The 27142-nt window shown below is 46.5% G+C and overlaps 5 protein-coding genes and 1 pseudogene across 5 annotated transcripts; 3 read left to right on the forward strand and 3 right to left on the reverse strand.

Annotated features, from left to right (window-relative positions):
- The first annotated feature begins 2920 nt into the window (after window positions 1–2920).
- On the forward strand, window positions 2921–4838 carry fmc1 (formation of mitochondrial complex V assembly factor 1 homolog). Its single transcript, XM_056576056.1, has 2 exons — window positions 2921–3103; window positions 4404–4838. Exons 1-2 carry the CDS (start codon window positions 2975–2977, stop codon window positions 4605–4607), a joined length of 333 nt encoding a protein of 110 aa, XP_056432031.1. The 5' UTR covers window positions 2921–2974; the 3' UTR covers window positions 4608–4838.
- Window positions 4839–6107: 1269 nt separating this feature from the next.
- Window positions 6108–11123, forward strand: LOC130370165 (heme-binding protein 1-like). The gene is made up of 4 exons (XM_056575877.1): window positions 6108–6369; window positions 8928–9066; window positions 9388–9568; window positions 9850–11123. The coding sequence occupies exons 1-4, from the start codon at window positions 6292–6294 to the stop codon at window positions 10025–10027; spliced, it is 576 nt and encodes a 191-aa protein (XP_056431852.1). The 5' UTR covers window positions 6108–6291; the 3' UTR covers window positions 10028–11123.
- On the reverse strand, window positions 10337–18878 carry wbp2nl (WBP2 N-terminal like). Its single transcript, XM_056575665.1, has 8 exons — window positions 18727–18878; window positions 18144–18252; window positions 16200–16335; window positions 15731–15823; window positions 14352–14663; window positions 12532–12621; window positions 12287–12363; window positions 10337–12021 (listed from the first exon to the last, which is right to left on the reverse strand). Exons 1-8 carry the CDS (start codon window positions 18783–18785, stop codon window positions 11965–11967), a joined length of 933 nt encoding a protein of 310 aa, XP_056431640.1. The 5' UTR covers window positions 18786–18878; the 3' UTR covers window positions 10337–11964.
- LOC130376821 (5S ribosomal RNA) lies at window positions 13076–13194 on the reverse strand (annotated as a pseudogene).
- Window positions 18879–19125: 247 nt separating the features above from the next.
- On the forward strand, window positions 19126–23665 carry LOC130369924 (zona pellucida sperm-binding protein 4-like). Its single transcript, XM_056575543.1, has 12 exons — window positions 19126–19630; window positions 19792–19916; window positions 20083–20203; window positions 20435–20569; window positions 20785–20957; window positions 21063–21130; window positions 21373–21500; window positions 21583–21766; window positions 22129–22273; window positions 22653–22722; window positions 22978–23111; window positions 23539–23665. The coding sequence occupies exons 1-12, from the start codon at window positions 19462–19464 to the stop codon at window positions 23548–23550; spliced, it is 1464 nt and encodes a 487-aa protein (XP_056431518.1). The 5' UTR covers window positions 19126–19461; the 3' UTR covers window positions 23551–23665.
- rrp7a (ribosomal RNA processing 7 homolog A) lies at window positions 23617–26968 on the reverse strand. Its single transcript, XM_056575676.1, has 8 exons — window positions 26895–26968; window positions 26570–26689; window positions 26203–26345; window positions 25714–25839; window positions 25503–25626; window positions 24696–24793; window positions 23989–24196; window positions 23617–23880 (listed from the first exon to the last, which is right to left on the reverse strand). The coding sequence occupies exons 2-8, from the start codon at window positions 26631–26633 to the stop codon at window positions 23795–23797; spliced, it is 849 nt and encodes a 282-aa protein (XP_056431651.1). The 5' UTR covers window positions 26634–26689; window positions 26895–26968; the 3' UTR covers window positions 23617–23794.
- Window positions 26969–27142: the final 174 nt, after the last annotated feature.

Below are 27142 nucleotides of genomic sequence, written 5' to 3' on the forward strand. Positions count from 1 at the left end.
GGGAAGATGCTGGTTCCGTTTGGCCGTGAGCATCGGGTCGTATCAAAACCAGAACTCATCTTCATGCTTAATGCTCGAGAACCATTTCTAAACACCTAGCTGGTGTCATGCTGTAGCACCCTTACTAAACACCCCGCTAGCTTCATGCCCTAGAACCCTTACTCAACACCTAGCTAGGCTTATGCTGTAGAACCCTCACTAAACACTCTACTAGCTTTATGCTCTAGAACATTAATCATCGCCTAGCTAGCTTCAAGCTCTAGAACCCGTTATAAACACGCCGCTAGCTTCATGCTCTAGAACCACAACTTATTGGTGCTTATGAAGGAGAAACGTGAGACATGACGGATGTTTGAGACGTTTTAATGAACAGACTGCTGTACAACAACATGGAGAGAGCGGCCCTCGGTCCGAAAAGGCCCCCTTGGAGGCGGGGCTTCCAGAGGCAGGACAACGCGGGGGTGTGGTCTAGAGAAACAGACGATGGGGTGAGTTGAAGATGGGGAGGATGTCTCGAGGATGAAGATGAATAATCTCGTAGAACAAGTTTCACTGCAGTTTCTAAAGAGTGTGTGTGTGTGTGTGTGTGTGTGTGTGTGTGTGTGTGTGTGTGTGTGTGTGTGTGTGTGTGTGTGTGTGTGTGAGAGAGACAAGACACCAGACACACCTACCTAGGGTAAGCAATAACAGCCGCCCAAAGATGACAGGAGGAGACGGGGGGAGGGGGTGGGGGGCTGAAAGAGATGACAGGAGGAGAAGAATGTGTGTCGGGGGGGGGGGGGGGGGGCAGAAAAGAGCTGAAAGAGGAAGGGAGATGACCACAGCTAACCTCCGGTGGCGGTCTGCTCAGCGGGTTTCTACGGTAACCACCGCTGTGCGTTCAAAGATGGAGAGAGATAGAGCCGTGGTGAGGAGGTGGAGGAGGAGGAGGAGGAGGAACAGGAGGAGCAGGGGTGGGGGAGAGAGAGAGAAGGCTGGAAGTGATGGAGAGAGGAGGGGAGGAATGGGGTGGAAGGCAGGAAAAAGGAAAGAAAAAATGAAATAAAATCCCCCTCCTCTCTCTCTCTCCTTCCTCCGTGGCTCATAAATAGAAGAAATTGTAGAGCAGATAGATGGAGAAGTAGATGAAGAGGCAGAGCGCGGAGAGAGCGAGCAGATGGAACGACAGAGCCCCCCCCAGCAGCGCGATCAGGAAGAAGAAGAACAAGAAACGAAAGAAAAAGGAAAATATTCCGGCGGGTTCCGTGGCGTCCGCGGGGGGTCTGTGGAAGGGAAGGGGGGGGGGGGTTCTTCAGGCACAAGTCCTTCCCCCTGTCTGTCTGTCTGTCTTTCACCTGTCTGTCCGTCGGTCTGTCTGTCTGTCCACCTGTCTGCCTCTCTAGCATCTGTCCGTGTGTCCGCTCTTCCTCCTCTTCAACGAGGAGAGGCTTCCCATCCAGATGACAAAAACAGAAAGAAGACGTCTCTCTCCCTGTCTCCCTCTTCCTGTCTTTCTTTCTCTCTCGCTCTCTCTTTTCCTGTCTTCCTCTCTCTCTTCAGGTCTCTCTCTCTCTAACTCTGCCACAGGTGAGACATTGTTGCAGTGAAGCAGACGCTAGCGCACTGAGGCAGACATAAAGCCATGGGCTCCAGCTCAACTAGCGATGCCTCCCTCATCACAGAGCATATACTCAACTGGAAGCTCTTGCTCTCTCTCCTGCTCTATCTCTTCTGGTCTCCCTCTCTCTCGCCCATCCCTGAGAGAAGCGGGAGAGACGGGGAGGTGGGCCCACACACCGCATTAGTATTCATTGAGAGCGCGAGGTAGTGGGGGTGAGCTCTAACAAATGGTGAGGTGCCGGTAAGTGAGGCCGGTGACGAGAGAATGGCTCCCCACAGTGGTTGTCAGCGGTAGTACAGCTACAGCTATAAGCTCGAACCGCCACATGGGGCTCAGAGTGGACAATTGGTATAGCTCCGCACTTAAATATACACACTCTCTCCCCCTTTCTCCCTCTCCAACACACAAACACACGCACACACGCGCGCGCACGCTCGCACACACACACACACACACACACACACACACACACACACACACACACACACACACACACACACACACACACACACACACACACACACACACACACACACACACACACACACACACACACTTCCGAAGAGCCGCACTTGTTCTATGTCTGTGAGTTAGTGAGTAACATAATTATTAAATATTTAACAATTGTTTTACAATCAAACATTTCGATTATAGTCTGAAAAGGCCGGTGATGAGGCCGAACTTTAACTTTAGATAATGAAATAACCAAAAACATATTTTCTAATCTTTGTTTCGGTCATATTGGAATGTATTGATCCTCACCAGGACTCGAGATAGCGTGGCGATTTTGTCAATCCGGCTTTCTTTTGTGATACAGCATCGCCTCCATGTGGCCAGTAAACAGGACCACAGACACAATAGACAATTTAAATGCTTGCTTTTAACCAAGTTTTACAATGTATAGGCCTACGGTCATTGAAGTGTTGGAAAACAGTTGTTTTAACTAACCTTGAACGTTACCTGGTTCTTGGCTGTTCTTTAGATGTTTGGAGTTGGTGCATACGAGTTGATTAAATGAAAAGTCAGTTTTTTAAAAAAATCATTAGGTGGAGCCTTTATTGGCATGATAATCCTTAATATAATGGATATGATGAACGCTTTCTGTCTTTGAGGCATAGAAACGGCATTTCAAGTAGGCCTACTCTTTTGAAGTAGGCCTACTTGAAATGTATTGCAGGAAAATAATGTGATTGTGGTTGACTACAACGCATTGCTAATTATACATTGCCATTAGGCTACTGATCATTGAATACACGAGTCGCGCTGCCTGAAGGACGATGGACATCGATTTTTCGGTGGATTGATTTAACTTGTCTGGTGGCTCGATGAGTCGATTTGTTTTGCCTTGTTGCCTATCCAAAAAAGAAAAAAAGCATGTCGGGGTTGTCACCGTCGCTTCGGGTTTTCCGAGGTCTTTTAAAGGAATTACGTGAAATCCATGGGACCACCTACAAGAATACGTTGGCTTATAATTATGTTATTGACCAGTTTCGAAAAAATGGGGTGAGTTGGGCTAAAATGAGACGCTAGCAGACAGCACATCCTCAGCTCTGCTGTGCCTGCGTACATTACGTTAAAAACGTTGCGCCTTTAATATCAAACGAGTTTGCTTTCATTAACCACATTACTAATGTTATAGTATGATAATATTTTGTGAAAAACTGAGTTGTAAGTTGATTATGAGAGTTACAGCCGAGCAAGGTGACCCACAGGCTAGATAGCAGAGTACCGAGACAGCCGATCCAGAGCTCTTGTTTTCGTTTACAAGGTTGAGATTAAATTTAAATATCTCACGGACTTGGCCAAGACATCAGTATCATGCAATTTATACATAATAAAATATATGTATATATAACAAAACGTGTATATTTTATATATGATGTTATCGTTTTTCAATAAGTAATGTAAAGAATACTGGCAGATCCCTTCGCAGTCCATACAGACACTAACACACATAGACAGAGACATACTGAATAATTAAATTAAGTTAATTTGCTGCTGGGTCTCAGGCCAAGGGGAGTCTATTAGGTGTGTGTGTGTGTGTGTGTGTGTGTGTGTGTGTGTGTGTGTGTGTGTGTGTGTGTGTGTGTGTGTGTGTGTGTGTGTGTGTGTGTGTGTGTGTGAGTGTGTGTTACGCTGTCAACCATATTACCATGTTTCTGCTTCACGGGAGCAGTGGGTGGGGGGGGGGGGGTAGGGGGGAGGTGTGCTGTAGCTCAGATCATCGTGGGAGTTGGCGGATCGCTGGAGGGGATTTCCCCCCATCATCCTGGGTCTGTCAGCCCGATAGGATCTCCAGAGCACAACATAACTCACATGGACGTGAGCAGGGCCAGCGTGGGCAGTCGTCGTTTAATGTGCTGGCAGGACGCTGTAGTGCTTATCGTGTGATCCCCGATGTCCAGTGTGCTGGTCAGCCTCCGAGAGAGCAAGAGGATGGCTTACTGTTACCTGCTCCATGATGGCGTGTACCTGAATTCTTATTTTTCGATTAAAGCATTCGCTAAAGAAGTAAATAGTGTTATGTTGTCCCTGTTCATTGTGTTGAAGGGCTTTCTGTGCCGTCTGTGAATCGTTCTATCCAGGCACGTCGCATATATACATGGTTAAATATCAAAGCCATTTTTTGTTATAACTTTCATATTTAAACTTATCACATATTTGTATCCATCTTTCACGGCCGCAAGCATATCAGAAAAGCATCCGTGTGTATGCAAATTTACATGGCCACAAAGCTTATTCGTATTCTGTAAAAATTAGAATTCTAATAAATCACCCGATTGATGATTATGTCTTGTTCCAGGTGACGGGGGAGAGGCAGTGCCGGGCGCGGCAGGAGGCGCTCCACATGTCCCAGGCGTACCTGTGTCTGCTGAGGTCCACTCGCGAACACCTGGCCCTCCACAAGCTCTACCACGGCAAGGGGGACCGCGGGCTGGCCGAGATGGCCAGCCTGGTGGGGCTTCGGCTGCCCAGCCAGCCCGGAGGCAAGGGCTGGGAGGAGTAGCACCTCCCCCTCTGGGCGTCTTCCAGAAACCTTGTGGAACCCTCAAGAACCTTGTAGAACCCAGACACCAAGCCAGAAGCGGGAACATACCGGTCGGGGCCAGAGTGGACGAGCTCCAGTCTTTAGACCACGTTCGTCATTGTTGTTGTCTTCCTCCTCATCATTTAGTTCCAGTGGATTGTAAATACGAGTTACGCGTCACGTGTTCAAATAAAGTACATTTAAACAGAACTGTGGGATTTTTGTGTCCCATGTTTCATCGTTTCAAGCGTGGGCCTATGTGTTCTTCAGTTATAACGACCACAAACGCACACGAGGAAGAATCAGGGTCAGTAGAAAAGGCAGTGTTTAAGTGCCAATTACAGCCAATATTGTGACCTAAATCAGTGAGACTCGATGATCATGTCCCCCGACTGGGCACTGAGGTGCCAAGATAGAGGGGGTGAAAAAAGCAGAGCCGGCCTGTCACTCCCGATCAGACCTCCAGAGATCTGGGAACATCCGCTTGTAGCGCTTCCTCCCACAACGCTCTCCCATCGCAGCCCCGCTTGATCTACTCCATGCTCCACGTCCCCCCCCCCCCCCCTCTCTGTCCATCCTTCTGTCCCTCTCTCGGTCTATGTCCTCTCTTCCCACATCTGCCCATCCCTCTGTCCATCCCTCTGTCCCTCTCTCCTCCCTCCGTCCCCTGCTCGCCCCATGTCCATCCCTCTGTCCCTCTCTCCTCCCTCTGTGCATCCCTCTGTCCACTGCTCGGTCCTTCCCTCTTCCAGACAGGCCGCTCACGGGTCACTGCTGATGAACGCACCATCTCTCTAGGCCACATACAAACAGGAACGCATACAGGAACACACACACACACACACACACACACACACACACACACACACACACACACACACACACACACACACACACACACACACACACACACACACACACACACACACCTCTCTCAAGCACATTGTCTCTCTCATAAACATGAAGACATAACACATACAAGGGCAGACAGTGTCACATGCAGAGATCGAGAGAATGTGGAATAAAATGTATAAATGTTGTGCTCACCGTTTCACACGCACAGAGACAGACGCGGACGTGACAAAGTGAGAACGTAAGCGGCATGGAAGTGAGGTTCAGAAGTGTTTACTTTTTATAACGCCCCGTCACATACGAGCTTCTTGGAAACACCTCAGATAGGCTATTTTGAATGTTCACGATGCGCGCAGCAAGAGCTCGTTAACGAAGCAATTAGCGACAAAGAAGAAGAGGTGACAGCGGTTAACTGAGTCGGAAACAGGAACTAGACGAGTGACATGTCGAAGGGAGGAGGAGGAGGAAGAGGAGAAGGAAGAGGATGGGAGGATGAAGAGGACTAAGGGAGGAGAATAAGGGGGAGGAGGAGGAGGGGGAGGAGTCTGATTCCTGGTCTCCGGTTCAGCAGAGCAGAGAGGAGTCGTGTTCAGAGCATCTCCGTTCAGAGTCAAAAGACCAAAACATAAGAAGACTGAGGGGGGAGCAGGAAAGCTTTGAAGTATTTAAGCAACAAGGAAACTTATTGTAGGCTACTCTTTGTTTTCCGAAGTAATTTCAGTCTGTAAAGAACGATTGAAGAAGGGAATAAGGAGGAGCTGGAGGAGAAGGAGGACCTGACACGGAGCAGAGAGACCCGGGAGTAGACGAGATGTTCGGGATGATCAAGAACTCGCTGTTCGGCACCACAGAGGAGACGGAGTATAAACTGCTGAGCAGCGAGACCAAGGTAAGGACCGGGTCGTCTCTGGGGTCAGAGTTCAGGCACACTTCGCACTCGTGCGCGTGACCTTGCGGCTCGGAGTCCTGCACCCCCATCATTGATTTGATTGACAGGCCGACATTAATTGGTCGCGGTGCGTGCTTCTGTGACAGCGCGCGCTATACAGGTCAAACCACCCCAAGATGCAACACGTAAATTATACACGCGATGGCTCAAATGTGTATTTTCTTAACTTGCACCTTTGTGTAGGTCAGTCTGCGCGTATTAATCAGTGTTTGTGTCCCTATCCCCTGCCCGCGGGTGAAACGTAAAGGCAGATGACGTCACTAATGGCAAGGGCATCGCCGCGTATCTCCGTATGGCTCGCGCCAACCTCGCTCTTTACGTGCTGAGTTAATATTCATGCAAGCGCAATGAGAACGTTCCGGTGACGAGCAATTGGCATTTAGAGTCGACGTTTCGGCGCCCATTTGTATGTGTCTGCGTGTGCGTGTGTAGGCCTACTGTAGGTAGGGTTGTCATCACATAAGTGATTCAATGTCATCAATAACTAATGTCTTCTGACATTACTACTGGCTGATCCCCTGGCTGTCAGGACACACACACACACACACACACACACACACACACACACACACACACACACACACACACACACACACACACACACACACACACACACACACACACACACACAGATTAATTCAATTAACTATTAATTTGTTGCTGGGTCTCAGGCCAAGTGGAGTCAATCATTCTGTGTGTGTGTGTGTGTGTGTGTGTGTGTGTGTGTGTGTGTGTGTGTGTGTGTGTGTGTGTGTGTGTGTGTGTGTGTGTGTGTGTGTAAATCAGAACCACCTGATCTCTTCAGCCACCCTGACACCCAGCACTCTTAATTAAAGCAGACACCCAATACAGGGGGACACAACCACACAGACAACCAAACACACGCACACGCACATGCACGTCGAAGACAAAGGATGTGTCTGAGTGGTTGATCACCACGGGCGCCTCACCAGCTGTTTGCTGAGTGCAACCCGCAGTTGGAACTGTGGGGATGATAAAGTACAGTGCGAGGATGACGAGGCTGAGGAGGAAGGTGTTGATTAGGGTGCCAGCCACCCAGGGACAGTGACGGGGATAATTACGTGCTTCAGAAGATGCATAAGTTGGGGTTCCCTACCTGGCAGTGATTACATGGTATTAAGTCGAGGGGCTCCACAGCACCGCTAGAGATACCCTCCCTGGGAGGACAGCCAGAAACAGCTGCCCTGGACAACCGGAGCTCAGACTACTTGGCTCTTTAATCACTCTAGCAGACCCTTTCATCCATTGTATCTTAACTCTGAAGCTGCTGTAGGTAAGGTTCAACAGTGGTGAAGAGAGTGCAGAGAGTGCAGGGGAGAAAACGATTTTGAACAGTAACAAACTCCTTCATACCTTACATTTGTCATCCATTGAGAAACCTGTAAACTGTAATTTACAGGAAAGATGATAAGAGAATAGATTCCCTGACTGTTGAGAAATGAGCCATGAACAATCTTAAAATATAAATGTCCTCATAAAAAGACAGATGCACAGTAATCCAAAACAGATATTCTCACAATACTTTTCACTCAGGAACACCAGATGGAGGGCTGTGGCGTTTTGAACAAATTACACTCTAATAATAGCTCTTAAATCGTACCTACAATACCTTTTAAATATGTAATAAAAGCTCTTAAATATTAACGACAGAGTTTAACCCAATATCATGATCTGTTCATGCACAAGGAACCTTTATCCTTCAATTTCTACTTCTTATGATCCCAGTCTGTCATAATAATGTACTTTAGTAGCCATAACAACCAAGGTAGATGGGGAGCAATAGTTAGTATAGTGGGTGGAGTCAGGGTCGTGTACTTCGCCAGTCTCCTGCAAATATGTGCACGACGGTGTGTGTGTGTACGTTGTGTGTGTGTGTTTTTGTGTCTGTGTGTTTGTTTGTAAATGTGGTGTGTTTGTGTTATGCAACAGCGTGCATATCCAGACCATAATAATCTTCAGTAAACTTGGCAGCGCTCTGAGCAAAAGAAAATGCATAAATATAAATCTACATAAATATGTTTTATCAGCCCCCTCACAGGACAAACACACACACCAATCCCCCTTGACATATAAATTTGCGCAAACACAAACGCTGTCCCTCGTCATATAAATACCCGCACAAACATGCAGTCCTTGCCATATAAATACCTTCGCGAACATCACACACACACACACACACACACAGTTTTTTGAGTAGGACTTGCATGGCTGCAGGAAGAGAACATGGATGAGTCAGAGGTGATTCATGAAGAACTCTACCTCTCTCTCTCTCCTGCACATGGGGGGTAGAAGGACAGCAGATGAAGATAATGTATGTTTATGCATGTGCTTAAAGGACTACAAGTCTGGGTTTAGATTGATGCATCCTCTTTAAATCTATTTTTTACAATTTACACAAAAATCAGCCTAGCAGTTAGCATAGCATTGAGGCTACACTGGTGAGCCCAGCAGTGACTCCCTGCCTGTTTCTCCGTTAGGATGGCGTTAGCTACGAGATACGGCGCTACGACGCCGGAAAGTACGCGGCCATTTCGTCTGAGGGCCGCTCTTTCGACCAGGTCACAGCAGAGCTGGTGAGGAAGCTCCTCATGTACATCGGTGGCACCAACGACCAGGGTAAGCTACTCCAATACATATATATATATACATTGTTTATGAATATATATATATACACATGTATATAAAAAATTAACAGTTGTACCGACTAGTGAACTATGTATGTGGAATTGATCTAGATGCATTTGCATCTGACCTGTAGAGCACACGTTTTATCAGAAATGCCTCCCAGGAGAAAAACAAAATCGCCTTCAAACTACGAGAAACCTCCGGAAGCAGCCGAACGCTGGTATTCGACGTAGAATTAGTCGTAAAGAAAAACGACAACACAGAAGCAGAAAGGAACACGGAGCTGTTGTGTTTGTTTGTATCCCCCTGAAGCCGAGGCGATGGGAACGGCGGCGCCCCTCACCGTCACCGTGTTCCCGCGGGACGACGGCGTCATGTCTCGCCGCCTGGTGGTGGGGATCCGGATCCCCATGGCGTACCAGCGCAGCCCGCCGGCGCCCAGCGACAGCGCCATCCGGATCGAGGAGAGGCCCGGCATGACCGTCTACGCCCTGTGAGTCTTCCTCCAGGACTTGGTTCTGCCCCAAGTCCCTTCTCTTTTTTCCTACAGGCGGAACCGCCCTGCTGTTCCGATGTTCTCCAATACTTCATACTTGGTCTGCGACATCAACTCTGTTCCTGCGGGAAAGTTGGACCTTTGACGATTTTCTCCCCCGAGCAATGATCCTTTCAGGCCAAACTAACTCCCAAGAGTTACAGCTACAGCCACCAAGGATGCACTTCTTGACCCGAGTGACCCCCCACGACCGCCTAACCTGTGCTTCCTGTTTCCAGTCAGTTCGGAGGCTTCGCCGGGGAGACAGAGTACCGGGCCGAGGCGCTCCGACTGACGCGCACGCTGGGGGAGACCGCCCCGTACCAGCGCAAGCAGTACTTCTGCTGCAGCTACGACGTGCCCATCAAACCGTACGGCCGGCGCAACGAGGTGTGGTTCCTGCAAGAGGAGCCGTAGGTTCTTCACCCACCTCACAACCTCCCGTCCTTTTCCTTCTTCCTGTACCCGACGCCTTCCCCCACACAACCGACAGTCTTCTGGGCCTGAATGCTGGATGGGTAGAGGGAATATTAAGGTCCTGGAGCTAGTAGGCAGATGTTCTCCACGATGGCCCGGTGATAGACACCGCCCCCTGGTGGGAGAGTTTAAAACATCTTTGCTGCACCACACTCACACATAAACACCAGTACAGTCAGTGCACCCCCCCCCCTCCCCCCCAGATGAAATTAGCTTCGGAATCTTCTTAAAATATATTTTTTAATCGTTTTTCTTCAATTATAAAAGGATATGTTAAAGGGTGCAGGTTTAGTAGGGCGGTAGATTTTAGTTGTTCTCTTCTTGGTTCAGACCCTGAAAATCAATCAATAGGCAAACATAAATTAAGTCTGCTGGCTGAGCAGCCGTCCTGGAGAGCGCAGAGCTAAAGGTCGGGTTACCGACTGGACTTAACCCGGTGCAACAGGTCAGATGTTGGGAACTAAATATTTCAGGCTATAGGGGTGAGGTCAGCCCTTTAGGTACTGCAGGTCTGAGGGCAGAGTATAGAGTTCACAGAACATCCTGCTCGGCCCGATAACAAGATATGGTCGGCCTGGAAACACTCTGAAACCCACTCTATACCGTTCTAGTTGTTTGTATCAAGTTAACACACGTTTTAGGCTTTTGTATCCATCCTGTCATGTTACATTGCACCACTTGTTTGAAAAAAGCACAAATGAGTTCTGCACAAAAACTAAACTGAAAAACTAGGATGTGAGCCATAGCCAGGTGTGAAGATGTTTAGTGTACCGTATATTACTGGCTTCTATGTTTATCAAAATCAAAGCAGTTACTGGTGAATACTTTGTATTGAAAAATGTTATTTATTATAATTATGAAATGGTGTTATGGAATACTTTGTAGTGTGTGATTTTCTGTGAAAATATGGAGTGTAGATATTCGTGAGAATATAATAGCCATTTACTTAATAAATATCTAGTTAGTATTAAGTGACTGTTTTTTCTTATATTGTCTTCGTTAAAGATTGTATTCGTTCAAGCCGTTACGCCTATTACATTAAACCAACATCAGTGGAAACTACTATACTTTTATTGTAACTTTTAAACATATCCAGATAAGGAGTTAGAATTACAAACGAGCTATAGGGCATTTGATTCATTCAAGCAAGCCAAGATCCAAAATGGAGTTCCCAGAGCCTCAGTGACCGGCTCCATTAGTTACCTAGAGCGGGCTTTTAAGGGGAATAAGCTAACCACTTTCAGACATCTTCTCACAGGTGGAACACGAGAGATACATAGTACCCCTGAGTGGGGTCATGACAGAGTGTAATTACAGAGTGGACAGTTCTGGTTTCAGCCAGGCTATGCATTCATGAATACAATAGAGGGCACACACAGACACACACACACACACAGACAGACACACACTCGCACGCACACACACACACGCGCGCGCGCCCGGAGCATGATTGTATAATATCATTTACAATGCTGGTTGTGGTAGTTTGTGTTAATAAGCTTGGGAGTATCTGCTATGAAAGGTGTTAGCATTTTGTTTAAAAATACATTCTTCATAATGTCCGCATCACTACAAACTTGCGGATAAAGAAGCTCTCGGCAAAACAACTGAACATTTTCATCGAAAGCTTAAGAACACTTGGAAAACGTCCCACTCAACTTCAAACCTTAATAGACAAATACGGAAAAGATTTGGAATGAATTCCGATACCAAAGTGGAAGGATAAAAGTCAGTCCATTATTTTTGATTCCGGAATATCACTAAAGTCCGCCATGTCTTGGATTGGTCGCACCACAGCAGGTCTGCACTACAGAAGGAGGTCACTGTAGAGGTTCCATGGGAGAGAAAAGTGCAGGAAAACAGCAGACTGCGATTGGTTAGTTATTCTTCTTCTCTGGTGCTCCGGGGTAAGGTGCGTAGGGAGGAGGCTGCTCCTGAAAGAACACAAACCAAAATCAGTGTCTAGTACTCTTAAATCGGTATCTAGTATTCTGAACCAATACCCTGTACTCTCAACCAGTACATAAACACACAATAATGAATAAGCTACTGCCACGAGACATCGAATAATTCAGTCCAACTGATTAAATAGAAAAAAGTGTTAGAGGGAGGTATATTTGTAACAGTGTAGTTGTTGTAGTCGTAATTATAATATAGAGATAGAGAGATAGTTAGATAGAGAGAGAGAGGACTGCGTACCATGGGCATGTAGACCTGGTGGGGATCAGTGGGGTTGTAGTAAGCCCGCCCAGCAGCCTCCATTGCTTTGGGATTACCTAAAATGGAGGGAGTGTCAGAGTCAGAGTCAGAGTCAGAGTCAGAGTCAGAGTCAGAGACAGAGACAGAGACAGAGACAGAGACAGAGACAGAGACAGAGACAGAGACAGACAGACAGACAGACAGACAGACAGACAGACAGACAGACAGACAGACAGGGTACTAACCCGGTGTGGTTGGGGGGGCGCTCCAGTTCTGGGGGGGTCCAGGGTAGGCGGGGGGAGGGGCCATGTAGGCGGGAGCAGAGGGGTACACACCTGGAACACACAGGTAGTCATAATAATAATGGATTGAATTTATACAGCGCTTTTCTAGACACTCAGACGCTTTTACAGGGAAGGGGGAACCTCACTAACCACCACCAGTGTGTAGCACCCACTTGGGTGATGCCCGGCAGCCAATCTGCGCCAGAACGCTCACCACACACCAGCTTGAGGTGGAGAGTGAGGGAAATAATGAGTCAGCCAATTATACAGGAGGATGATTAGGGGGCCGGGTTGAATGAGCCTGGTGGGGCCAGGACACCGGGGAAACCCCTACTCTTTGCGATCAGTGCCCTGGGAACTTTTATGACCTCAGTGAGTCAGGACCTCGGTTTTACGTCTCGTCCGAAGGACGGCACATTCCACAGCACAGTGTCCCCGTCTCTGCACTGGGGCAGAGTGAAGGGGCCAGAGGGAAGAGTGCCACCTATAGGCCACCACCCGACACCACTTACAGCACCTGGTATTCCCAGGCGGTCTCCCATCCAGGTACTAACCAGGCCCGATCATGCATAGCTTCCAAGATCAGACGAGATTGGGCGTGTCCAAGGTGGTAAGGCCATTGTACCATTAACAATAGCACTAGTTACATGATTGTTAATAACACAGGCAGAACCATTAACTACTAGGGGTGCAACGGATCACAAAGCTCACGGTTCGGATCGGGTCACGGTTTTTGAGTCACGGGTCGGATCATTTTCGGATCAACAACAACAACAATAAAGATAACAAGACAAATGTGACTTTAAATAAAATCTTCAACTGTGTAAAAACAAAATAAAGTGAAAAATTAAGTAATAATCCTGCTTCCTTTAAGCATGGTCAATATTAAAAAAAATTGCAATCTGAGGCATTATTCCTTCTTCTTTTTAACATGTATAGTATAGTAAATAATCCCTAACCCTGGATTTACAGTTCAGGATGTCTGCAATGCCTGGGGAGAGTTTAGAGTCTACACTCTCCCAAGGCAATGCAGACATCCTTATCTTATTTTTTTTAGTTTGGTAGCGAAATACAGTTTCTGTGGTGTTTTATTTGGCATTTTGTAAATCCATTGATTTCGGTTGGGAGACTCATTGCTCATTGCAAGGGAGGTTGGTTGTAGTCTTTTCGCTCGGTTCTAGCCCTACTGTTGATACGGCGAACCGAGCGAAAGACTACAACCAAACAGAAACTGTATTTCGCTACGATACTTGATGAGGTTGTTAATACCGGAATTGTCCTCTAAACACGCACTGATCACGTCAACGCACAACTTTTTTTTTTTTTTTTATCAGCCGATCCGCGGATCACTTGCGTCCCGAACCGTGATGGTTGATCCGTACGGATCACGGGAAACCCGTGAACCGTTGCACCACTATTAACTACTAGTAAGAATATTGGTAGTACCATTAACTATAAACACTACTCTGATTAGCATTGATGCAGGCAGTACCATTAAGTACAAGTACAACTTATGATTAGTAGTTGACCAGTTAAAACCTTAACCTACTAGTAATACTAGAATTAGCAGTAATGCAGGTAGTATCGTTAACTGCTGTTACTACTTATGATTAGTAGTAGTATGCGCCATAGGTACTATTATTACTCACACTAGTACTAAATAACTCATTATTACCATTGCATTACTTTAGTAGTTACTTTCTACTCTTAGTATGATTTGATTTGACATGAGTTTGGATTCCGTCACATCCAGTCATGACAACCAATGAGGGGCAGTGTACCGGCAGCGGTGGTGGGGAAGGGGTAGCCCATGTTCCCATGGGGCGGAGCCTGGTAGAACCCGTTGGGCTGAGGGGGCGGGGCCTGGTAGAACCCGTTGGGCTGAGGGGGCGGAGCCTGGTAGAACCCGTTGGGCTGTGGCGGTGGAGGTTGGTAGAATCCATTCTGTTGAGGGGGGGGAGGTTGGTAGAACCCGTTGTGCTGCGGCGCTTGGGGGCAGTAGCCTGGAGGAGCGGGGGTGAAGCCGTTCACCCCCCCGGGGGATGGGTAGCCAAACGACGGCCCGCCGGGTTGTGCTGCGGGAGGGCGAGACGCTGGAACACACAGGACGGCAGGGTGTTAGATTAGTGTAGCAGTTAGCCCAAAGGTTCTGGGTACCACCCAGGGCAGCCTAGCCTGTAGGCATCCTAGAGCAAGAGGACCCCTAACGCGACCTGGAGGCCCGTCTCTGTACTGTCTAAACCCTACCTGCTCCTGAATGGCCCGTCTCTGTACTGTCCAACCCCTACCTGGTCCTGAATGACCCGTCTCTGTACTGTCTAACCCCTACCTGCTCCTGAATGACCTGTCTCTGTACTGTCTAACCCCTACCTGCTTGTTAATGACCTGTCTCTGTACTGTCTAACCCTTACCTGCTCCTTAATGACCTGTCTCTGTACTGTTTAACTCCTACCTGCTTGTAAAAGACCTGTCTCTGTACTGTCTAACCCCTAGCTGCTCCTAAATGACCTGTCTCTGTACTGTTCAACCCACACCTGCTCCTTAATGACCTGTCTCTGTACTGTCTAACCCCTAGCTGCTCCTAAATGACCTGTCTCTGTACTGTTCAACCCACACCTGCTCCTTAATGACCTGTCTCTGTACTGTCTAACCCCTAGCTGCTCCTGAATGACCGGTTACTGTAATGTCTAACCCCTACCTGCTCCTTCATGACATTTCTCTGTACTGTCCAACCCCTATCTGCTCTGATCTGTATTCAATGTAAATCACTGAGTGGCTAAAAAGTAAACAGTAACAGAGTGGTTGAAGACACCATGACTTCACTGATAAAATAATCCATTGACTACTTCGTCATTATGATTTGATCATCATCGACTCATTACATCACTGAAGCGTCCTCTAGGATCAAAACTCATTGCTCCCTGACCCCAGACATTACACTAATTATGTTAAGAAGAACTGGTCAATCAGTATTGAAGAAGAGGTGTTGGAGGTCAGCCTAGGAACAGGTCTGGGTCTATGAGGACCAGGACTAACTCTAGACCAGGTCTATGAGGACCAGGACTAACTCTAGACCAGGTCTATGTGGACCAGGACTAACTCTAGGTCAGGTCTCGGTCCATGAGGAGCCCTAGGACCAGGTATATGTGGAGGTACCCACCGTTGGTGGCCAGTTTGAAGAGGTGCTGGCCCAGCTCGATGGCTCCCCCGCTGGTGAAAGACATCTTGAAGCTGGCCCTGCCCTCCCAGCCACCTGGTTCAACACACACACACACACACACACACACACACACACACACACACACACACACACACACACACACACACACACACACACACACACACACACACACACACACACACACACACACACACACACACACACACACACACACACTTAAATCAGTGGAATAATACACATTCTGAATAAAAAGAAGTACATATATGTGTAAGAATATTGGATGCCTTAACCCTCCCAGCTCCTTAATGACACATATTTGAAAAAAGCGTCTGCTTAATGAATATAGAATATATATTAAATAAAGAGAAGGGAGGTGGAGCAAGGAGTGAGGAGGAGTGAGGAGGATTGAGGAGGCGGGGAGGATTGAGGAGGCGGGGAGAGGACTCACCGCCGGGTTCAGCTGACACGGTCCCCTTGATGAAGTTGGCAGCGAAGACGGGCTGCTCTATGCTGCAGCCCTTCATCAGGTAGTAGGGGAACATGCAGGAGCCCAGGCAGTCCTTGTTACTGGACACAAACACCAGCTGGAAGGAAGACAGGGGCTTGTGTTTACATACCCTGTATTTACACCCACTTCTTCAAGTGGGGGTTTTGAGATTATATCCAGGACGTGAACGAAAAAATATATCAGTAAATAAATTGAAACCTAGAAAAAAATAAATAAGCCTGTCCAGACAAACTGGACAGGCTTATTATTGCATTACAAGGTGAAAGCACAAGCGTCTGGATCTGAACCAGACTTGTCGGCCTGCGGGCCGAATCCGGCCCAATACCTCATTTATGCATTTTTTTTTTAATACTTCTCCCACATTGCAACCCGTGAAATTATGGCATCCTGCCGATTGATTGCAGTGTTTCCAAATCTGCGTTTATCTTTTAAGAGTTTACTTACAAGTGAGAGAGTTGAAAAGATCTACAAATAATCCCAAAATGTCCTAGAGAGAAATGTATACAGAGGGAAGGCAATATAATGAAAGATGGAGAAGCGAATACATAGGGTTCTTTGTGCTTCAAGGAGAAAAACAGGTATTTTTCTGTGCTACGAGGCAGTGTCAGTGAAATAGGAATACAATGAACACGGAGCCAAGTATTCTAAATTTCTCCTCAGTGAAAAACATAAAAATGTCCAAGAATTAAAAGGCAGACTGCAATCACAGCAGAATACGTCTACAAAAGCTACAGCCCAAAATGATGCAGCAGTTAAAGCTAGCTTTATTGTTGCTGCAAAAAATCCCCCGAGCTACCAAGCGTACATAATTTTTTTTAATTTATGTAATTGCATGTACAATATTTGTACTCTTGAAAAAATAATAATCAAATGCAGACAGTCATTTAACAATATGTTAAGGAATAGTTACACATTTTATATAGTCTTACAGTTACAACCGGCCCTTTGAGAGCAACTATAATGCTGATGTGGCCCGGGACGAAAATTTGTTGCTGGACGAATGAATGGAGGAAGTTTAAATTATGGAGGATTGTTAACACTGGGAAGAGTCGACATTCACCACCCATCTCCAAGCTCTTCAGGTACACTTTAACAAGTATTTCCAAGAGTAAACAGCCGCAGAACAATATGACTGGGATACGATTACCTTTCTCGACACTGACATACATGAAAAACGTACATGCAGAAGAAACAATACAGCGACTAAACGGGGAGGATCACCTCTCTTAGTAGACTGTTTCCCACCATCTCATAAGGTGAGTTTAACTTTACTTATATAGGCCTACTTTCACTATCATAAACAAGCACATTTTAGGATTATGTTTATCAGGCTGTTGTGTTCTTTATAATATCAAAGTGTGGTGTCCATGAATAGGCTTATTACTGTGTGTGCACGCAAACGTTTTCATGGGACAACAACCTCCAGATATCTCTGATTTTCGGGGGGTCAGTTTGGGAACCCCTGCTGTAGATTGTGAGTCAAGAGTGTTAAGGGCTGATTACGGTGATCCCACGTTCAAGCAACGCAAGGGGGTTAAGGACCCCTTACGTCCTTGCGGACCCTCCTTGTTTCCGCTGCAAGGGTCTGACGCGTGCCTTCCAAAAATGTTAACCTTCCCACGCAGCAGCAAGGGCTGTGACTGGTCCGCTTACTAAAACCCGACGCAGAACCATTAAGGTTCACGACTGCGTCATTGTGTGGCATGAACGTGGGCCCATAATCAGCCCTTTAGCGTTAGTCTAAGTTGTGAGTTGTGGGAGTTAATGAGAGAAAGAGCTAGCATACACTGTAAGAAGTTAATGAGAGAGTAAGCATTGCCTTTAATGAGTTCATGATAGTTACCTTTAGCATACCCTGTAGTGAGTTAATGAGAGTTAGCTTACCCTGTATGGTGTGAGGTAAACAGAACCCTTCTTGGTCCCCTTGAGGAGATCAGTCTTACTGCTGACATCACTGAAGGAGAGCTCCACATTCTTACACTCTCTCAGAACACTGATTAGGAGGAGAAGGAGGAGAGGAGAGGAGAGGAGGCAAAGAAAAGGGAGAGGACAGGGAGGCGGAGTTTTACTTCATGTTTAATTTGATGTAGCCTATATAAAGTCACTAAAGGCAACAAAAGAAAGCTATTACGAGTGGCTTTTTGTGTGTGCGTGTGCGTGTGTGATGACAACATGTCACCAACCCGTTGCCCAACATGTACATCATGTTACAGTTAACTCTTGTTTCCACAACATCCCCACCACCATCCACACACCAAACGTAACGTGATGTTATACATCCGCTCATGGACTCTCTTGTTCCATGTTGTGACGTGGATGGCCTCCCAATGACAACTAGCCGTAGCATGAAGCTAACCTCACAGCAGTTTATATCACAGGTTTATACGACATGTAAGACTGGCAGGAAGCTGGTCAAAAGTTAACCGCTATCCCGGCTGAGCAGGAAACCGTCCTGTCGTCCACCTACCTCTCCCCGTTGTGTACTAGAACTCCGCCGTTCTGCGAGTGGTTTCGATTCAGCGACATGTTTACTGCGGCGCTCCTTCTCGTTACCGAAACACCGTCAACACCCTGACGTCACCACGTCAGCTGTTTCCCCGTCTCGTGACGCGTTCGGTAACGTCCTGAAAGTAGGTCAAAACGAGACAAGTTAACCCATTGCTGTTTTGAAGTATTGCGTTATCATTGCAAATTAAGTGCTCTGCTGTTCATGCTTTTTTCTTTTTTAGTTGGTGTTAATGTATGCGGAAAAAATATGAATTTTCACTGAGAAACATTTATATTGGTCATTTCGTTTGTTCTGTGGTTGCTCACAATGCTCAATATGTCATCTCATTAACATAATGACATTGGGAAATTACGATGTTGTCCAGGTTATATCCGACGTGGCTCGCCCTTGGGGAGAGAGAACCACACACAATTATGCAAATATTGTATTTTCTCTATGCCTCAAGATAGGTTAACACACACGCACATTAATTTTATTAAAATATGACCTTTAGTTAATTTCTTGACTGGTTTAACCTCAATAAGGAGAGAATATGTAATAAAACATTCAATTGACCAACGGAAACATGGTATCCGGTGCATGAGCCTTCAACCAATTAACGCTAATTGACATCCTCACGTGACTACTGCTTTAAGTAAAAACTGGAGAAATAGAAAAGCATCTTAAAAATTCTAAAACTAAAACATATACAAAATGAAATGCTGTTCAGTACAAATGTCAATGCTACTGTTGACTGTGGGCGGCTGGTGTGTATCCCTCCACGACCAGGCGACCAGGGAAGCTCTCCCTAAGGTCGCCTGCCTACGCCGAAGGATCCGGGCTGTATTTGGACCTCTGGTCCGGACTAACTTGCAGGTGAAAGGTAAACACAACCGTTTCACTCACAAACAGGACGTTGTTAAGTAGATCTAGGGATGAAATGATAGGCCTAATGAGAATGTTGAGCTTTAGGATGTATTAATCACTGACCAGAATAAAGCCATAGGTCGGAACAAAATAATTACAAACCTGTCCTCCTTCCAGACAGTTCAGGGGCCAAAATCCCGGTTCCCCAGGCAGAGGGACCCTGTGGGGTCCGAAAGTGGAGAGAGAAACACGGTCGCGTGTCCTTCTACAGCCAGTACGACAGCTGCTATGTCCAGATCCAGGTAACGTGTGTGCCTAACTGATCTTGAGTGCGCGTGATTAACCGAGGGTTTGCTGGTTTACTAGGTGTGTGTGTGTGTGTGTGTGTGTGTGTGTGTGTGTGTGTGTGTGTGTGTGTGTGTGTGTGTGTGTGTGTGTGTGTGTGTGTGTGTGTGTGTGTGTATCTAGGGTAGCTCGTTTCTCGTCCCGCTCGCGGTGCAGCTGGAGGGAGACGACCGCTGGATCGGTGTCAACATCAGCTGCCCGCGGACCAAGAGGCACGCGGCCTCCCCCCAGCCCACACCCAAGAGTGAGTCGAGCAGCAATTTGCATGAATCTGAATGCAAATATTACATAATCCTTTTAATGTTTCTATAATTTAGCCCGCTGTCTCTGATTGTAACCTTAACCTCTCTTTAAAGAAAATCGATTTTCGTTTCATTATTTCAAATTATTTGATTCAAATGCACATGACCGCACTCAAAATGTGTGGACTTCTTTTTAGCTATCAATGTTTGGAGCATCTTGTATCTGTTTCCAGTGTTACCTGGGAGCTGTGACCTGGACCCTGCTATACGCATGCCCTGTGGCCCCCTGGCAGTTTCCATGGAAACCTGTGGGCTTCTGGGATGCTGCTTTAATTACCAAGAGGATGTTTGCTACTACAGACTCAATGGTTAGAGACTAATTAAAGTTGAACCTATACAGCTTAACAGAAGCCTAATTTGTTGACGTTGGGTTGGATATGGTTGATGTGGTTAAGCCTATCACCTATATAAATGTTAAGACCAGAGTAAGTAACTGGAGGAAAGCAGTGCATCATGGGGGATTGTAAAGGTCTGTAGTTTAAGAGTAGACCATCTGAACCTGCATCTCCATCAACTGCCACAGCCTGTTCCGTGGACGGCCATTTTGTGTTCTCGGTGGAGGCGACGGACACGATGCCTCGGCTGGACCCCCGCACCCTGTGGGTCAGGGGTCATCCAGACTGCCTGCCCGCCGTGGCGACAGAAGACGTCGCCATCTTCAAGATCCCTACGACAGCATGTGGCGCCGGGATGAGGGTGAGGAGCACCACTCCCCCGCCCCCGCTGTCGGCTCCTTTCATGTTGCCTTTGGTTACCCTTGCATGTCCCCATGACAACACGCTACTATTTGTTTTGTTTTAGTCCAAGGGAGACGTGCTGATCTACGAGGTGGCGGTGGAGTCACAGCAGACCGACCGTTCCCCTTTCAGGTGGGTAACCAGAGTGATGCTGAATGTACCTGGTAAACAACACACCAGTACCTGGGAGGTAACCGTGGTGATGCTGATTGTACCTGGTAAACAACACACCAGTACCTTGGAGGTCACGATGGTGATGGTGCTTTCGCTCGATAACGCCACATCCGTACCAGCTAGGTAACCATGGTGATGTCGATAGTTGACACCCCACCTGTCCCAGGCAGGTGGTTGAGCCCCAGGTGTGTTGTCTCCAGTCTGCAGGTGCAATGTGAGTATCCTGCCGCTGAGCGTGCGGCCACTTTGCGTTCTGAGAGCATCATCGTCCGCCCCACACCAACGGTCGCCATGGGAACCATCGGAGTCCAGATGAGGATCGCCACAGGTACGCTCTGTCTGAAGACCCTGTAGTCCAGCCGTGTTGAGTTGTGTTCATGGGTTTTCTTTGTGTGGTGTCCCCTCTCCAGACTCCTCCTTCTCCTCCTTCATCAGCGCCGACCAGCTTCCCGCGGCGTTCCAGCTGCGCTCTCCAATCTATGTGGAGGTGTCCATCCGGCAGCCGGCCCCTGAGCCGGGCCTGTCGCTGCGGGTCCGGGACTGCTTTGCCTACCCCACCTCCAGAACCTCTGTCTGGAGGCTGCTCTACGACGGGTCAGCCGCCCTGTCAGTCATAATGAGGCGGGACTTCCTCCGTCCTGAAGGGAAAACGTTTGGGATACAAGATGGAAAACAGGAGATTACCCTCGAGGAATAATAAAAATAGAATATGAAGGAATAGGATTGGGGCGTATACAATTCAAACATTTGGCATTTGATTGGCTCTGGAAATGGCTGCAGGCAGAAGGAGCTCACACTAGTGTCAATCAATTTGCATTGAAAATCGGAAATGCTGGTATCTTTCCGGTTCTCTCTCCCTTTTTGCCTTTCTCTCCTGGTCTTGATTCTCTTACCTCCTGGTCCATCTCCTGCTGGTCTTGACTCCTTGTCTCCACTCCTGGTCTCTCTCTCTCCAGGTGTCCAAACCTTCTGGACCCTCTGAGGAGCTCCACCCCAGTGGACTCCCAGGGGGGAGCCGGCACTCCCTCACAGGTCCGGAGGTTCGACGTCAAGACGTTCACCTTCCTCGACCCCCAGACTGGCAAGCCAAGCGAGGAGGAGGTACAGGAGAACTCCTAACATTTGCTCCACCTGCCAACTGCAAAGATTACCCTCGAGGCCCAACTCTGGTGTTAATATGCAAGCACCAATCTACATTAGCTAAAGTTCATGTACTAGATTGGTTATGAAAAACGGGGGGGAAAAAGTAACTTGCCACCGTAGGGGCAGAGCCAGGAAGGCCATTTCCCATGATGCATTAGAAACAACACATTGTCTGGGGAAAAGATAGTCTAGTATATAATGGATTTGAATGTTGGTCTTGTATTGTGTTAGAAGTTGTATAAAATACTGCAGTTTAGGACTCTGAATCATTTAAACATGGTATCGGTGAGTACTCATCTTCTATGTACCAATACCTCCTGTTCTGTATTGCCCTCAGATTTACTTCTACTGCTGGGTAGAAATTTGCACAGTGGCAGCTGAGTGTGCACAGCCATGCACCATCGTCTGTGAGTCTCTTAACTCTTCCTCAGACAAAGAAACCTATGAGCCTTTACTCATGCACCCATCCCTTACCTCAGCAAAACACCTTACCTTAAACATCCCTTGTCTCAACTCTGTCCTTAAACTGATCTAAAACACAATGAACACCAACCTCAACTAACCCTGATCATTTCAAACTACCGAAATACTGTATAAGTGGTTAACCAGAAAGTTCCAGATGGAACTGGTCCATCTAATGGTAACGGGTTATGTTCCCCTAGCCTCTGAGGCCAGACGGAGGAGGAGGAGGAGGAGGGAGGTCTGGTCCGACTTGGCCCAGCTGGTCTCGCTGGGACCACTGCGGTTGGGATGCAGTGACGTCGACCCTGAACCCTATGTACCCATCAGAACAAAAGTAAGACCATTAAAGCCTGTACCCATCTGAGAAGCATGACACATGGAATATATAGAGCAGTACATATCGGAGTCTGTGCTGCTTTCTGGGATAGCAGCTGTGTTTGAACACTAACGCCCTGTCGCTTGTTGCTCAACTCAATTGTTGGCACACTAGGTTTTCAAGCAGGAAGTGTTGCCACTTTGCATGACAGGTTTGATTGGAATAATTTGTGTTTAGTATTCTTTGTCATGCATTGCTTTCAATTAACTTTGAGTGGTCACTGGTGACTTGTGAAAGCGCTGGACAACTGCTTGTGATTTGTTCAGACCAAACTGTTGTTCACGCAAAGTTGAACAGACGCTGCTGATTTCCAGAAACGGACTTCCTGTCACTTCTGTATTCCCTGTGAAAGCCAGGTAAAGTGTGTCTGTGTTTGGTCCCCCAGTGTTCCAGGTGACCTACAGTCTAGGAGTTGCGGGGGGAGTCCTGCTGGTGGTTCCACAGAACACAGAACCCACACAAACCCCTAATTAAAGATGTTATACCAATGTTGATTCACTGCTCATTTTATTTCATCTCTTTCCACGACTTGGTACTCAGTCGACATACAAAAACATTGCGTTGTTCCACACACACCAGTCATTCATGAACTCATAGAATACTACTCGGAGCCCAGCCGTGTGGCGCGAGCTCCTGCTCTACTAGTAGGGTCTGAATTTCCTCTGTGCCCTCAGCAGCGATATCCTCTGTTTATCTTCCTCAAACTTCTTCCTCAGATCAGCAATATCTGAAAGAGAAGAAAGTTAAAATGTACACCTCAAACCACCAATATCTAATAAATAACATCCTAATACCATTATTCCAACAATGCATTCTGCCCGGCAACAAGACTCACGTTCTTTCTGTGTGTTCCTGTGCTGCCAAGTGTAGAAGTTCATCAGCTCCTTCCTCTTCTTCTTCCTGATCTCCTTCTGCAGAGACTTCTGATTGGCTGCCTCACTGTGGGGGCGGGCCTTGGTTCCCTTGTTTCCTCTCGTGACCTTCACCCAACCCTCCTCATCCTCTTTCTGTTCCTCTGCCTCCTCCTCCTGCTTCTTTGCTTTCTGGAGAAAGGAAGGCAGTGATTGGACAGATGTTGGGCGTTCTGAGAGACTGCGTTCCCAATCACGGCTCAGAGACGTAGGATGGGTTTTGGATTTGCACACACATCAAAAGTCTGAGCCATGGTGCCTGCAGTTTGAATGCATATCCGCTGAACACTCAACAATATTATGGTGGCGCAGCATGCCTTGGTTACAACAGTGCACCTGTTAGTATTTCCACAAGACGCTATATGGAGGGGATAAACTGTTCTGGATTTGGCCTACAGACTCATCCTTTCTTACAGTTGTCAGGATGAGGAAGCTTCTTTCTGCTAGTACGAGGTGTCTGTTAATGACACTTAACTTTTCATTATTAATAAGAATGTAGATTACCTGGATAAGTTATTTTTAACCTACTTTTACGATCCCATGTCCACTACCCTAGTGAAACTTCAACCTATTTACACTATCATTTCATGTAATAACTCAATGATATGACGACAGGGTGGAGAGTCCTCACCTCCTCCTTCCTCAAGTCGTAGTCAGTCATGAACGCATCGACGGTCTCCTGGAGCTTCTCTGGCAGGATGATTGACTTGCGGTACTGCTCGGCCCATTCTGGAAACAACGGCTCAATGAGTTTGTACTGGGTAGTCTGGGGGTAGTTTCAGCAGTCTACCTGTAGGCATCCTAGAACAAAATGCCGGAAGCCCTACCTGCAGACCTGTGGTGTAAGGTGTTAAGCCATCCCGTTTCGTTGTTGCAAATGTAACATTGGTGTCCAATTCATGTTTTTATAATATTATACACGATGGAATGCCTTTTTCTTTTTAGGCTCAATTTTAAAAAGAATAATTTCACACATAAGTGGTGTAAAAAGACTAGACTATTGCCATCTAGAAAGCTAAATAATTAATTTACACTGTCCCTCTAAAACCAAATTAATGAGCATTTAACCAATATAAAATCGTATAGCATGGCACCAATTAACAATATATATATTGGGTTGAGTAAATGCCTTATATTCAAATATAATGCACATTTTTTACAATATTGCGATGTAGTTCTGCCAAAGTGTTGTAGCCGTAACCAAGCAGAAGCAGTTAATAAACTGCTGTTGGCAGGTACAATGTCAAACACTGTAGCGTCTCTTTAAAATAAAGATGTATCAAATATTGGAAAACTACAATGTAATGTAAAGAGTTGATCCAGATGATCAAGAGTTCAGAAACGTCAGAAAAAGTATATAAAATATTAAATTGTTTCTCAAAATGTATAAAAAGATCCTTCATGTTATGAGGTAAAGTGGGATATAGTGTTGACTTACTCTGCAAACCGGTTGTGACGGGTTGCTTCTCTGTGCTGATGACCAGGGGGAAATTGTGAGGGTGAGATTTAGCCAACTGGATGCTCTTTGCTTTTCGAAACACAATGTAAGCCACTTTAAAGCCCTGCAAACAACCAGAAACAATATTGAGTGAACTGAAAACGAATACAACTGACAATATACTATCCAAATTACAGATAGACGCACCTACCTGTTTCTCTGCTGGTTTGAAGATTTTTGATAGCTTGATCTCAGGAACCGATGCAGTACCGGGTCGGTCGCTGAGCTCTACGGACACGACGGCGCCAAACCTAGAGAAGATCTGACTCACCACGGCCTGGAACACACACACACACACACACACACACACACACACACACACACACACACACACACACACACACACACACACACACACACACACACACACACACACACACACACACTAGCTCAGAGCTCCATAGATGTATCACTAAAACGTCGTACCAACAGACATAATATGGCGGAAGACAATATAACGGAAAAGGTTGAAGTTAATGAGACAAAATAATTTTTGAAAATAATTGATACATATTCAGAACACCAACTTATTAAGATGATCCAACTCATTAAACCACATTACAGCATCTCTACTTTTTAGACTGAATTATTGAACCCTCATCACAGCATGTTTTTCATTGTTAGACGGTAACAAACAGACCTGTGAGCAGTACGGAGGAACGTTGAGGACGAACAGAGTCTTGTCCAGCGGTCGGTGTGTTTTGGCCTCTACTCGCACCCGGTGCTCCTTCACATATAACTTGTGTTGTGTATCCGACTCTGCGCTGAATTTTAAGGACAGGACTGAAGAAAACAATACAAATTGACATACGTAACAATTTCATATTCCGCCTATGAAGAATAATCTCTTGAATAGTTTTTAAAAAACAATCCTTAAAAATAAGGTATCTGCTGGCAGGGATGATGCTCGCTGCCACGGAAATATCACGGCATTTCATATGTTTAATGTTATTTCAGTTATTACAAGTTATAAGATGAGGTCAATGTGAATGTTATGAAGTTATTACCTGCAAATCCACCAGGAATAATACAAGCATTGCCAGCGCCGTGTTTCTTCGTGGAAGGCGCCATGTTTTTACGGGACAACACGCCGTCGAACAGGAAGTGCGACTTAAACCTGACGTCTTCTGGTAGTTGTAGTTTTTACAAAGCAAATCAAGCAAAGATTTGCCTCGAACCGACAGAGTAGAATTCAACTTGATTACATTATTTGGCCGATAGATCAATCAAGGAACTTCTGCCCAATAACTTTCCACATCCGAATCAGAGATACATAATGTCATTACTCAACTATTAATTGGTGTCCTAATGGCACATTTAGTTCATACATACCGGTAGATGAAAAGAGGTCCCTACTATAATCATACTAATTCATGTCCTGTAATGTACAAGACAAGGACAATGGGAGAACCATTAAGTCACCTCTCCAACTTAACCACTCATGGTTTCCTTATCAAACCAATGGGCCAAAAACCTTCTTGTGAGGAGGGATCTTCTGTGTTTCTTCTACAGGTTACTTCCCATCTGGTTTGAGTTATCCGTCCCATTGGAATGTTCCATCTTTTGTTAATCCACATTCT

This window comes from Gadus chalcogrammus, chromosome 2 (assembly GCF_026213295.1).
Source record: "Gadus chalcogrammus isolate NIFS_2021 chromosome 2, NIFS_Gcha_1.0, whole genome shotgun sequence".
NCBI lineage: Eukaryota > Metazoa > Chordata > Actinopteri > Gadiformes > Gadidae > Gadus > Gadus chalcogrammus.